The 14,192-nt window shown below is 43.8% G+C and overlaps 1 protein-coding gene across 24 annotated transcripts in view; it reads right to left on the bottom strand.

The window, feature by feature from the left end:
- The window catches only part of APBB2 (amyloid beta precursor protein binding family B member 2), a 170,916-nt gene that overhangs the window by 62,204 nt on the left and 94,520 nt on the right, over positions 1 to 14,192 (bottom strand). For 12 of the 24 annotated variants that reach the window (XM_035555365.2, XM_035555191.2, XM_050710193.1 and 9 more), the window contains one exon: positions 1,701 to 1,909. In XM_035555365.2, the coding sequence (XP_035411258.1) occupies positions 1,701 to 1,909 (209 nt within the window). The remainder of the gene's footprint in view (positions 1 to 1,700; positions 1,910 to 14,192) is intronic. The other 12 variants (XM_035555219.2, XM_035555247.2, XM_035555379.2 and 9 more) reach the window with 1 other exon arrangement.

Here is a 14,192-nt window from a genome sequence, read left to right as displayed (position 1 = left end):
CACTGTATTAAAATCTATGTTGTTACAATTCCTACGTTTCATACTCTTGATGGTAATGCTGAGAATTATCATTATTTATAATGACAAACGATTCTCTTTTTAAAGCAAACAAAACGATAAAAGGTTAAAGGTACATCTGCCACATTACCAGCAGGTCTGACGTTTTCATTGTAAAGACATTTTAAACAGGGGTAGAAAAATACTTCAAATGAATATATGCATTCTCCCTCTGCAGTTTTGCCAACCAAACTGATTTCTGAGGGCTCTTGAAAGACATCTCTAACTTACAAATTGAAGCCCTGTTGTCCATATCCTACAGCACAAGAAATACTTAATGGTGAAGTTATATCCCTCACTTAAACATTCCAGGAATTTATATTGGAAGAATGTGCAGCACTCTACATTCAGCATTTCTGGATATTTTTCATGTTCTCTACGTGACTGATACAAATTGCTGTCTTCCTCCATGAACCTCTCAGAAATAATTTCCAATGTGTTTGGTGCACAGTGCATTGCATTCCACAGGAGCTCGACTGTGAACTGTAACTGAAATGTTGTGGTTGTTTGTAACCTTATGACTAACATTTATGAACATGTGGGAGCATTCCTTCTGAAATACGGAACAAGAATGTACATGTTTAAGCCTATCTGGGATAAGGGTCAAGACTGTAATACATACTTAGACGTCCTTAATTGCTCTCAGCTTTCATTTAAGTTATTTTGGTCCATGTATCAACAAAATCAAGAACAGAAGAAATGTCATATCTAAATACATTTAAAAAATAAATAAAAATCAAGGATTGCCTGGTCCAAAAATCAAAGCTAGTACAAAGACTTCCATTGATTCTGTAAAAACTGTGCACATTCTTCTGAAAGGTTAGTACAAAAAAAAAAGATTACATTTCAAAATAATTTGATAGTGTTAGTACTCCAGTCCACAAAAATCTTCCCAACTTATAAAACTAAAGTGATAGCACTTTTTGAAGCATACTCTTCTTTCTGAGGATTTATTTTATATTTCTACATATATGACATCAAGCAACCTTCTGGATTGTGCCTACAAGGATTATTTTAAGAGGCTGTATCATCTATTGCTCTTTCAGCCCGTGTGGAAGAAAAGAGCATGTTTCTTTCTGTTTTTAGTTAAAGACTGACTGCAACACAGTGATCCACTTGTGCAGATATTTTGTACTCATGGGATGTTAAGAGGCTTATACTTGAGAATATTTGACGTTTAGTTAATAGAAACTACCCTGTAAAGGAACTGGTGCCTCAAATGATGACTCAGGTATCTTTGTGTGCTACTCCTACCACGTGAAACAGAAAGAAGATATAATTACAAACAGTCTAGCAAAAAAAGACGGCTATAACATGCAAAAATTTTACGTATCCTGTACCCATATAATGGAGTAATGCTTCAGCACATGCTAGAGAACTACAATTATTTCACATCAATCACATACTAGGCAATTTATGTGAGATGTCTGATTTCATCCTACGCATTCAAGGTTTAGGATGCTTCATGAGGCACAGCTAGTACAAAATATACATCAATATATCATATATCAACAAATAGCTATGCTTTGGGATAATATTAGGCCCCATATTCTAAAGTTCACTTTAGGTAACAACGTGCGATTTCAAAAAAAAATTGACGTAACTTTTTGTAGTATGTAGCACATAACAGGACAGTGTGTTACCTCAGTTTCTGGAGTAGGGGATGGAGTAATGGAACCAAGTGATCCTTTCCGTGAGCCCTGCAGATCTGTTGGAATGGACACCGGACGTTGCCATTGAGTTGTTCCTGTTGGTATGTGCCAGTAGTAGATCCCAGCAATGTCATTGATCTTTTTCCAGCCAGGTGGTAAGTCGGGGTCTGTCTGAAATGATTGATCACTCCATATATCTGCTGGGAACAGAGAAAGAAAAAGGAAAAAAAAAAAAAAAAAGAAAGAAGAAAATGAATCAATGTTATGAAGATATGAGCAGTTTTTTCATGGGCATTCCCCGTGATGCAAACAATGCACAGCAGGTCCTGCTGATGTACTGCTCTTGTGAAAACGAATACCAGAAAAACTCACTGAATAATTGAGTCTCACAATATGGTGACAAAGCCTGCATGGCTTCAATTAGGCTATAAAGAGAGGGAAATCTTACCAAAGAGCTATTCCAATATGGGGGTTACCTAATGCCATCAGATAAACTAGTTCTTCTAATAAGGTTTAGCTTCAACAACAAAATAACAAACAAATAAAACAACAAAACAATTGGACAACCTGCACTGGCTTTACTTGCAACGTCCAAGAGACTGCTTGCTCGAAACCATGTGAATAAAAGAACACACTGATCATTTTATACATGACCATGACTACCACAAACATACTAGTTTGAATTGGTTTTATAATGGGGTAGGAAAAAAACAAAACTCATCAACAGTGCTAGTGCAGGGAAGATATGCTGGCTCTTCTGGCAAATCTATAAATTTAAGAATGTGCCAGCAATTCGTATCATGGTCAGACATTCCCAGACTATTGTGGGATTATAGATGCGCGTATAAGAGATGTCACCAGTGGAAAAAACAGTGCTTTTTAGAAAGTCAGGGGCACCACCTGTGTGCACACCGCAGGACAATTGTCTTCTGAGGGATATGTGCTTTTCAGAGGCTGGGAAGGGAGCCAGTGCTCTTCTAAACCTCGCATCTAAACTGCTTTGGATGTGTCCTTATGTTTAGTGCTATCAACCAGCTGCTATGCTGTACTCCAAGAACTGCCAAGCTGCAGGGAAAGACAAGTACCCTCCTGGACATTTCACCAGCACTCGAACAGACATGATGAGGACTGATACTGGCACTCCGAACTGAGCTAGTGAGAGAAGAGAAAGAACAAAAAAAAAGGAAAGAAAGCAAGCACCGTACCAAGGAGCAGTGGCTCATCTAGTCCAGCAACTTTTCCAACCTTCAAAGACAGTCCTCAAAACACCCAGAGTGGAAGGCAGATGAATAACCTGACCGGGGAAGAAGTCCACCCCGTCAGAAGCACTGGAATTCGTTTAGGAAATTGTTCTGAAGCTGATAGGAGAAACATTCCATTATTTTGACTCCTATTAAATTTATGGAAGCTAATGGAAAGTCAATAATTTAAAACTAATGGACAACACATTCTACAGAATGTTTTCTTGCATTTATTGTGAAAAAAGGGCCAACAGGAAAAGACAACAGAACACCTTAATATCCTGATTTATACTGTTTTATATCTCTTTCGTGTCTTTTTTGAATTAAAAGTTTCTTGTTAGTCTGACCTCAAGTCTCTTAAGTGCTTTAGCACTTCTGTTGCCCATTTCTAAATCCCTCTCATTTCTGCTATCCATGTTTATGCACTTGCAAGCACACAAACAGCATGATAACCTGATCTGACTCTTACACTTTACGACACAACCCAGGTTATTTCTCCCACAAAGCTACTTACAGTTCTTAAGTTACTGATTTACAACTTCTAGACTAATCTTAGAAAGCTCTGCAGAGAAGAAACATGACAGCATCATTACACTTAAATTCAATAATGAGCCTCACAGACCACAATTCATGGCCCAATATCTGAAAACAGTGACATTCAAATAATCAACTCCAAAAACTCCCAAGTATAGTGAACACCCACTTCTATACGCCCCCCCTCTATATCCTCTACTGCATTCACCCATGTAGTTCCTGACTCCAAGGTCTTACATGTTTTAAAGCCCCATTCACCTTCAGTCTTGCACGTTTTATTTTTCCAGTCGAACAGCTTACCTGCACTTTTCCCGACCATACAAAAATAAAATAAAAGCAAAACACTTTCAGTAATTTGACCACACCAGTGGCACCAGAGACCTACTACAGGACACCAACACATTTTCTTCTTTACTTCAATATGGAATTTTAGGTAGTAAAATATTTTTTCTCTGAATCCCAAAGACCTCGTTAAATAGCATGACTTTGAGTCAGAAAGTCTACTATTTCTTGCACGGGCCGCTGTAAGAATGGTTCCTTACCAGGGCACAGGAAACATGAAGGCACCATACTGATACCCTCCTACACCCAACGGTCCTTTCAGTCCCAATTTTCTTGTAAAAGGGAAAGCGCCAGCCACAAGACAAGGGAGAAAGGAAGCAGGTATCTGTATCTATTCAAGCCAATTCTGTTTACTTGGCGTCAGGCAACTTGCATGTAACAAAACCAAGAGAAAATATAACCGAACACCCAGAACTTCATCCGAAACTGAGAATACCTTTTGTGCCTCCAAGGTTCTGGAGCTTAAAATATTACATGGAAACAGTTCCTTCTGGTCTCTGCACTGATTTGCTGATGAAAGGTTCTGGCTTTGACTCCATATACCAGTAACTGTAGACTGCCAATACAAACTCTTATATCCTGATGACATATGGTACAATCGTGCCTTCCAAAAGGCGGATAGAAGACCAGAAGAGGTAAATACACTCCCTCTAGAAAGACTTTTTGTGAAACTAATAGCTGAAATTTCTTCTGTAAAACAGAAACGAAGCACGCCCATCACAGTGAGAAACAAAAAGCACAGATACGCTCAAAGAAACAGGACTATGTGTGCTCATAAAGCCTCCGTTTTTGGAAATTGTTGTTGTTCTGATAATATGAAAAGCATGGCTTATAAGACAAAATTAGAAGACAATTCAAGAAAACGTGTGTCCTTTTGTACCACGGTTGGTTTATTTTCCATGCATATTACAGAAAGCCAGGATCTCCTAAAAGGCTATACTGGAAGAGGTTTCTTGCATGAAATGCGTAAAGCAACAGGAATAAGAAAAACAATTCTGAAATAGAGTAAGGGAAAGCCACTGTAGCTGAACCGCAGGAAAATATTGATAAAATATAAAGGAAAATAAAAAAATATTGAGTTGATATTGAGTTTAAGAAACCTGGCTTCACATTACCTCTAGAGCTTGCCTCTCTACAGCAAGAAAGATTCAAATCCTGATCAGTGGAAAGACAGCTTTGAGAAGCAACCATTCCACAACTGCACAAAAGAACGAGCTCTATCTTTACCTAAGCCATGCAGGTTCACACAAGGCAGCAGATCTTTGAAACCTCCATAAAGACAAATACATTTAGCTGGTAATTCTGGCTAGGAGAGCTTTGTGAACACATTTTGCATTCTGAAGAAGATACAATAAAGCCCATAGAGTGTACTATACTGCTGCTCGTAACCCCCTTTTCCAAATGTCAGCCTCTGCCAGTTACCTGACAGAGAGCACTAATAAATTCCATGCTGTAGCTACAGTTCAGGTATTAAGTCCGGCACAGCAATTAGAAAATTTAGTAATTACATTGTTATATCAAATTAAAACTATTTTATCATCTGGTGCTGATCTAGGAAAACAGTGTTATGATACTGAAAAGAGATGGTAACAAAGAATACATTTTACTGAAGAGTATATGCAATTGGTGAGGAGGTTCTTTTGCAACAGTAGTACTTTCAGCATTTATTTCACCGCTGTTTCAGGGGAAAAAGAGTATTAATCAAATCGCTGGCATTACGAATCACTCTTTAGCCCTCGTTCGATTACCATTCAGCAAGATCCTTCAGAGCAGACAAACTTGTGCAGTAAATGGAGGCCATTTGTTTCTCCATCCTTTTGCAAAGCCACAGATGCGACCATTCCCTCGCAGCAGTCACCCCATGCGAGGCCAGGGGAGCGCTCACCGAGTGCAGGTCCTATCGGTGGCACCACAACAGATGCAAACAGTACGCCCTGAACCTAAACGCAGCGCAGCCTTCCAGCTGCTGCTCCTGACTCTGCTGGCACTGTTTGCTGTCGGCGTGTCATTTGTGGACGTTTCATAATTACTAAGAGGCCAAGTGCCATGAAGCGGGAGCAGCTTTTAACTAGTTCAGGCCTTCTGCAGGCAGAGCTAGGAACCACTTTCAGTGGAAACCCAGGCAAGTCGCTTAGAAACAAACACAGACTGGACGAAACTGGCTGCAGCTCTGGAGGAAATTTCTAGAAGAGCAGGAATGCAAAGGTGCAGCACAATATTTGTTAATTAAAGAGTAAGTTGTGTTAAAGTTTCCGTTATATATATATATATATTTTTAAGAAAGATCTATACTGAAGTAAAATGTTCAATCAGGGATGATCTGGTGCTACAACAAAGGTGAAATAGGGGAACTAATGCCATACACTTGATTTCCTATGGACCACATTCTGCTACCCAGTAATCCAGTATCTCCCCTGTCCCTTGTAAAGTTGGTATTTATCAGTATAAAACAAGCCAAATACTTCACCCACCGCTGTCATCAGTTGATTTATCACCAGCCCAGTACCGAAAACCAGGCTGTATGGCATTGTGTTTGTGCAAAATTAAATAAACCTGGATCTCTTCTTGACAAAGGCTAGAAATACCACCTCACTTCAGTAGCAAATCTCAGCACTCCTGGCTGGAAAAAACAATCTAGCTCCTTCCCTTCCAGAGGTAAGGTAGAGGAAGATGACTGGTATATTTACGGGTTGCTTAGGCCTGGAAAAAAAAGATCGCATTTCATGATACAAAGAAAATCTGATAATTGATACCTCAGGGGAAAATGCACCAGCAAGGAAACCGTACATGAACATAAAAAATAATTTAAAATAGACTAGAAGCACCTCTTCTGTTTTCCTTTAGATAAACCAGTCAAAGATGGATAAAAGCAGCAGCTAGGTGTTATCTCCATTTCAATGAAAACTTGGTGGTGATGATAAACACGGCGCTGTGGACGGAGACAAAAGTCAGTTACTAATTTTTTTTTTTTTTTTTTAAAAAGGATTCACTTCCATAGCCATCATTTCTTGTACTTGGAAGCAGCTGATGATGTAAACGCAGTCACCAGCTGATGCAAATGCAGCTCCACTGGAATCACTAGAAGGGCTTGATTTTCTGTCACTCCTTTCACTGTGGGGCAGCTGAATGACCCAGTGAGACCGTGTGCCCGCAAGACCCAACAATACCTGCAAGCACTTGATCCTCATTATCTAAATAGGTTAGGAAATAAAATACCCATACTGTGCGAAGATAAAGATGAGAGATCTCACTTTTCTCCTTTCAGAAAGCAGGTACTCCTGGTTTAGCTCTCTCAATTCTTGTTTTGTATCGGCTCTTCCTAAAATAATCCTCCAAAGAAAAGGGATACCATCCAACTGCAGGACTTGATCTAGACTTTGATTACCTACCCCTCTCAAAAGCATATTTCCACACCGAAAAGTTAATTGAAAAGAAAAGGAGTGTTCAGTGTCCAGGCTGGAAGCACAATGGTCCAAACAGGGACACGGTCAGATTTCTCCAAGTCTAGAAAAGTAATCTGGCCACCAGTAAATCCACAAATCCATTTTTTCAGTCTCTGGCCCTTCCACTGCTCACATCCCAGCAAATACATTGTACACGAAGGAATTCAAGCTATAAAGGCTCATTTTAAAGCAAAAGATCTGCAGCAAAGTTCCTAATGGCAAAAATTGCAAACAACGGGATGGGGACAAGATCCAACAGCGTGCTGTCCCAGCATTCAGGCAGCAGTGGGAAACAACTACGTAAAACCTGATGGCTTCCTTCGTTGCTGGGGTGAAAGCATAAGGAAAGAGCAGGCTCATAACGTGATGTGTGTGTCGCAGATACTGTACTTCTGGGCATGCAAGGAGAATAGGGAAGTGGGAAAGACAGATTTTATTAAAAATGACAGGAAGGATAGAAAGGCTTTATTAAAAATGAGGGGGGTGGGGGTGGGGGAAAGCATTTCTTCCTCTTCAGAGCTTCTAGGATCTTGAAATAAAAAACGTTTTCCTTCTATCTCCTGGGCCTAAACAAAGGAAAAACAACAAACAAAAACCACAAACTCAATTTTCTTGAGAAGATCCCACTGATTTCAGCAGATTTGGCATTTGACCCTAAAGGAAGTGTATTCATTCCCCCCTCTGCCTACCCCATGTTCACACTGAAGATCAAGAAAGGCATCGGAAGGGACAGGAAGACGTTGAATTAATGAGTGAAGGCAAAAACAAACGAGCATCCTCCATTAAACAGCACGACAGAAAGAACACTGCCCCTGAATGTTTTTATCCCATTCATTTCCTGTAGCGGGCTCAATGCGCGAGGTTCAGCTGCTCGGGTTTGACAACGAAACACACCCAGAAGACAAATTTTCTCCTCACTCCACAGGCATTGCAGCACTGCTGATGGTACCGCCCGTCCTCGTAATTCGCAGCAGCGATGGTCGGCAGGTAGCCACTCCGAGCATCGCCGCGAGAGGCACGAGTGTTATCTCAGAAACAAACGCGGCAGAACCGCAGGTCACTGGGACGAGGGATTATAAATCAAGCAAGCCTGCCTAATTTGGGGAGCGTTGCTCGACGAGGAGTGATAAACAGGCAGAAGCCGGTCATTCGGTGTCATCTTTCCTCGCAGCATGCAGCTGGTTGGCATGACAACCCCGTCCTCCTCCTCGCAGGACCGCTGAGCCAGCCGCCTGCGTTTCGGGAGCTCAGAGGAGGGAGATTTCCAAACGGGTTCGGGAAATGGTGCTGCAAGGTGTACAGGCATACCTGTACCCAGGCACGATCCGCGCCAAAAGGAGCTGCCATTTTGGCCACCTGTGATATAAACCATTGCCAGAAAAGGCTGATGATTTAGAAATCCTACGGAAGCTTGGGATGAAGTGCTTGTGCTGTTCTCTCTTAACAGGTTTTCAAAAATATGATGTGATCTTTGTCCTGCTATATAAATAATGAGTTACTACAGGCACACAAGGCGTTCAAGCAGAGATGACTAATCTGAGGGAAGAGAGAGGAAAGCAGATTAGTCAACATTCAGAGGGAAGAAAAAAAGCATTAAACCCACTTGTTTGCAGGTCCTGCCTGGCACCTTCTCCCTTTCAACCACCGAAACCTAAGCTGTTGACATAAGAACCAAAGTAGCCACACAATAACAGAGGAAAACCAAGGGCAAGTGACTTGAAGAGAGAAAAAGCTACACCTTCCAAAGAGGGATGGAGATAGGCTTGGGGAATTACTGTTCAGACAGTTTTCCTGTTTAACAGGAGCCCGTGAAACCATGGGGCAAGAAAGCCCCAACCTACAGCATCTGCCTAGAGGACGTGCGTGCACAGCCCTGTTTCTGTCTTCGCTCTGTAGGATCGTGGAAGGATTTGGGGGAAGAAAGCTTTGGGGTCCTTGAGATATCCGTTGATGGTGGCTCTGGAGGAATATCCAGGGCGGTACCGCCTGTCCTGAGTAAAAGGGAGAATTCAGGGGCTCTGCGAGGTCTCTGTAGAGGGGGAACACAGCCTGAGGGCTGGAGGTGAAGCTGCGAGGAACCAGCCCCTCTGCTTGTGCTTACAGGAGTTGTTACTAATAGAAGTAGCAGGGAAAAGTGCCTCAGAGACACCGCAAGGAAATGTCCATGTGCTCCCCACAGGAAAATGGGCCAAAATAGGTAAGAACAGGAGGACTAACCCATTGGTTAACAAGAAATCGCCAGCCACAAAACCAGAGTCTGGCAGAGGTAGGAAATGAGACTTGGGGGTGCCCTGAAGGGCTGCTGTGGCAGAAGCTGTGGTCCAGGAAGAAGCAAGCCATGATCTGGGAAGGCTCACCCCACCTGCGGGGAGGAGGAGGAGGAGGATGGAGTGATGGTGGCACAGCAAGGCACTGGGAAACTGTGGCATGAGGATGGAGCACCTCAGCAAAGGCTGGTGAATCACTGCTTGAAGGCGCTATAGCGGGGGCACCTCCTACAGCTCTCGCAAAAACGTCTGCATCACTTGATTCATTGCTTTCCTTCGCTTATTAAACCGTCTTCATCTTGACTCACGACTTCTTCTTGGTTTTGCCCTTCTGATCTCTTCCCCACCCTGCTGGGAGGTGAGCAGTGGCGTGGCTGCCAGCCGGGGTCAACCCAGCACCGAGACACTCAAAGCATGCTGCCCAAGCCCAGCAGCAGACACAGGGGAGCGAAAAGGAGCCCAAGCAAGAGAGCAGCACACAAACAAACACCCTTTGTTCACCAGCTTTGTATATGACCAGTACGAGCGGGTTTGTCACTTAGTTGAAGTGCTAGTTTTTTTCCACTAGGTGGCAAAAGCTTTTGCTTGAAAAAATAACAATAGGTCAGCACCCAGCAGAGTCTACCTCTAGGTCGCTCCAAATCCATGGTGAGCGTGCATTGTGCTGTGCCTCAAGAGATTATAAGCAACTAAACTCATCCAGACCAGCATCTTCTTCCTCAGCAGCAAAGCAGTAAACGTGGTCCCGTGAGTTAGCTTTCAGGGCTACGACAATCCGGCAGCAGCAGTTTGCATCTGCTTTTCTGATTTTTGGCACAGTATCTCTCCTTCCTACCCCTTTCCCCACAAGATTGCAGCATGTGCTCCTGTGTTCTGGGTTCATATCCCGTTTAACTATTTTGCATTGTTTTAGAAGGGGGTTTTGCCTGGTCGAAAGACAAAAAAACGATCAGCCATTTGAGAGAAGGGACTGCAGGACCCAGGCAGCAGGGTTCCCACTTGCCCTGCCGCACCAGCGGGCACCCTGCCCAGCACACCCAGGAAAATCAATTCGTGCATGCACAGAGCCCAGCCTCCTCACCTGCCCACCTCCCCCACCCCCAGAAAATTCATCTGTCTCAGCAACTGCAGCCAACTCTTTGGCAGAAAAAGCAGGGAAACATCAGCTTGGTGGCACCTCTGAATTTGTGTGTTTCTCTGCTAAAAGACAGAGCCTGCGTCTCCTGTCTGATCAATGTGAATCCATATGTTAGTGTCCAGCCATCCAGAGAAGAAACCATTAATGATTTAATTTTGGGCAACGAACAAGTATAATCTGGGATAAGATTCAGGCTGTAAGTGCTGACACAAAGAGCAGTTAAACACAGAGGCCTTTCTGACTGCAAGATGCCCGCAGAGGGGAAGAAGGCGCTGTGCACAGAGGGACCGTGCTTGCTGCAGGCAGCGCCTTGGGACTGCCCGGCAGCTGCTGCCGCACCGTAATAATGCTTCATTTCCAAGTAAAACCCTGTTTTACAAGTGCCAGACATCACCGAGTTCAGTATCTCCTGACCCCTAACTCTCTGCTTACCTGGACTGGCTGCGGGCACCAGGGGGCCTGCCTTAGACCTCCTGCTAGCTGCCAGCACTGCTTACCCTGCCGCACAGCAGGAAGGACGGACCTTAGTCCCTTACCTCGCTACGATACGCCTGCCATCGAGTACTGAAGAAGGGCAGCAGGCGCAGACTCCACAGTTTAACAGATTTGTTCCAACTGAGGAACATAAGGAGCCTCAGGAGTTTAAATTTGGTGGCATTAGCGAATCTCTTTTTAATCCGAATGACAGTAAGTTAGAGCATGGAAGAAGGGATCCAACACAGTCAGCACTTTCTTTTCCCATTAGAATATGAACTGCAGAGGAAAAAAAAAAATGGCCTAAGAAGCGAGGTGCCAGGCAACTGATAATTTTCTTGATGTAAAATACAAGAAGCCTGCCGAATTCAGGGGGGAACGAGGCACAGAACCAAGGGCAGGACTGTACTTCTCTGGAGAACGTACTGTATAAACACACTGACGTAGCCCGAAATTTTAAAGAAGTCCTCATTAGCGGGTTTTGTGCCTATGATTGGCTAATTAAGAGCCAGTGAAGTTGGCCACTGGAGCAGACAGTTCAGCTTGGCCAAAACTGCTTTCCTTTGACGGCTTCATTCACAGCCCTGTGCAAATGCATTTGAAAAACCTCTTTTTCTGAATTTAATGATTCAATGAAAACAGAACACAAAATTGAATTACAACCGTGTTACTCTCCGAAATTAAATGTTTCTCTTGAAGAAAAAGTAAAACCTGCAAGAAGAGCCATTTCCTTCCTCCGGCACAAGGTCTGCACATCCTTCAGTCAACGCGGATGCATGGCAAAGCGTGGCGGTTGTTCTAGAGCAGCACAAACGCAATGAGTTTATCTTCATAACAGCAGAGCGTGAACTCCATTTTAAACACAGTGAGCAGAGGTAGGAGGAGAGGTCTGAGATACACGAAATAGCTTGCCCAGAGCCATGACCAGGCTTTGTATGCAGGCTCCCCACACCCCAAATCCAAGCAGGACATGAGGGTACACAGCCACAGACTGGTGTGGTGGTTTTAACCAGCTGGGCAGCTGAGCTCCACCACAACTGCACAACCCCGTCCTCAATGGAAAAGGGGGAAAAAATATGATGGAAAGGGCTCAAGGGTTGAGATAAGGACAGGGAGATGACACAACAATTATCACTGCTCCTTCACGGTCACTCCCTGCCCCTGCTCCACGTGGGGTCCCTCCCACGGGATGCCGTCCTTCCTGAACTGAGCCTGCGGGGGCTGCCCACAGGCAGCAGCTCTCCAAGAACTGCTCCCACATGGCTCCGTACCACGGGGTCCATCCCCCAGGAGCAAACTGCTCCAGCACGGGTCCCCCACGGGCGGCAGCTCCCCCCAGACCCCTGCTCCTGCGTGGGCTCCTCTCCATGGGCTGCAGCTCCGGCCCGGGGCCTGCTCCTGCGGGGGCTCTCCATGGGCCGCAGCCTCCTCCAGGCCAGAGGAAAGCACGCAGGTAGAGCAAATGGGGCTACCATAGCCTGGAGGTTTAAGTATTTCCCGTCTCTACATCATTATAAGATTTCTATTAAGACTTTATTCATAGCATCCAGGTATCTTTAGGCATTAAGCAAACTCAGAGAAATAAATCATCTCTGAAAGCATCCATCCAGCACAAGCAAAGTCATTATTTGCATTCTTGTATCTATTTCACGTCACCCCAGCACTATAATTTTGTATTTATTTTTCATAGGGGTGGATTTATGGACATAATTGAAGCTAGGTTCAGAAATCCAGATATAAGGACACAGAACTGGTATCAGCGAGATAACCACCAACAAGAATTAGAAGAAAATTCAGAAAAATAACCTGTGTCACAGACTGTCCTGGCAAGTCCAACAATAAATGGTAGCCAGGAACAAAGTTAACACCTATCAGCTGGAGTCTTATGCTGGACAAGCATTTGACAGGAAAAAAAGAGAAAGGTGAATTCTGCAGAATCACAACAGAATTTCGCTTGCAATTTGCACCTCCTGCTTTCTTGTTTGATGCAACGTTTATCATCAAAACAGCTACTCGCTTTGAAAAATTGGGGACAAACTCTCCTTAAAGCTGCACATGCCCAGAATAGAACAACCATCGAAAGTCTTCATTGCAAAACCGGAGCTAGAATCTCCCTCCAACCAAACACCTGCCTGGTAAGAATGTAAAAATGACGAGATACAGTAAAAACAATACACAAAATATCTCCAGCATACGACATACCACAGGCCATCGAGACCTATTAGCACTATGGAAAAAACATGGCTGATTGTCATCCCAAGTTGTCACAAACAGTGAAAGATCAAGATATGTATGGGGAATAGCGTGGTCCTCCCCCAGATGAAAACATTATCTGACCTTCGGTGAATATGCTGTAATTTGTGGATGAGCCAAAGGGCTGCAGGGGCTCAAGGGAAAGCCATGGTTGTGTAGGATGAGAAGTTTTCCCCTTCTGGATTTATATTTACCTGGTTGCTGTGGAAAAACAAAAGACTGCCGAAAGGCCCTCCAGGATTAGGACACACATGGCTTCAAGAGCAACTTTTCTAATGCGCAGCCTTCGGTCTCCTGACCAGATGGATTTCCAGGTCCTGGTTTTTATTAATTTCTCAAAGTTCGTTTACTGTTACTCTTCTGTTCTGCTACTTAAACTGCTCATACACAGTGACAGGCAATCAATTACCTTCTGCCACTCTGGAAGGACCAAGGTCACTGACAAGCTCTTTGAAAAGAGCAGCGTGACTGTGTGTTAGGAAGGAAGAGCAAGACAAAACTCCTTATGCCTGCGGTTTTAATGTACAGAGGCACTATCACGGGACTAGCGCGCACGCTTCCACACAGCCCATTATAAAAATGGACGCAACAGAATGGGAAAAGGCATAGAGAGAGAGAAATATAAAACTGCTTCTGCAGGCAGAGCCACTGAGCATGGTAGGAGCCTGGAACGACAGTGGGAGGAGGGAAGGAAGTCACAGAAATCTGTAAAGTCACGAATGGTGTGAAGAAGGCAAGGATGGAAAGGAAATGAACAGTCGCTGTTATTTACTGCTTCCTATAGCAGTAAA

Source organism: Cygnus atratus, chromosome 4 (assembly GCF_013377495.2).
Source record: "Cygnus atratus isolate AKBS03 ecotype Queensland, Australia chromosome 4, CAtr_DNAZoo_HiC_assembly, whole genome shotgun sequence".
Classification (NCBI taxonomy): Eukaryota; Metazoa; Chordata; class Aves; order Anseriformes; family Anatidae; genus Cygnus; species Cygnus atratus.
The sequence above is the reverse complement of the archived record's forward strand: the minus strand, read 5'-3'. Positions and strand labels throughout refer to the sequence as shown.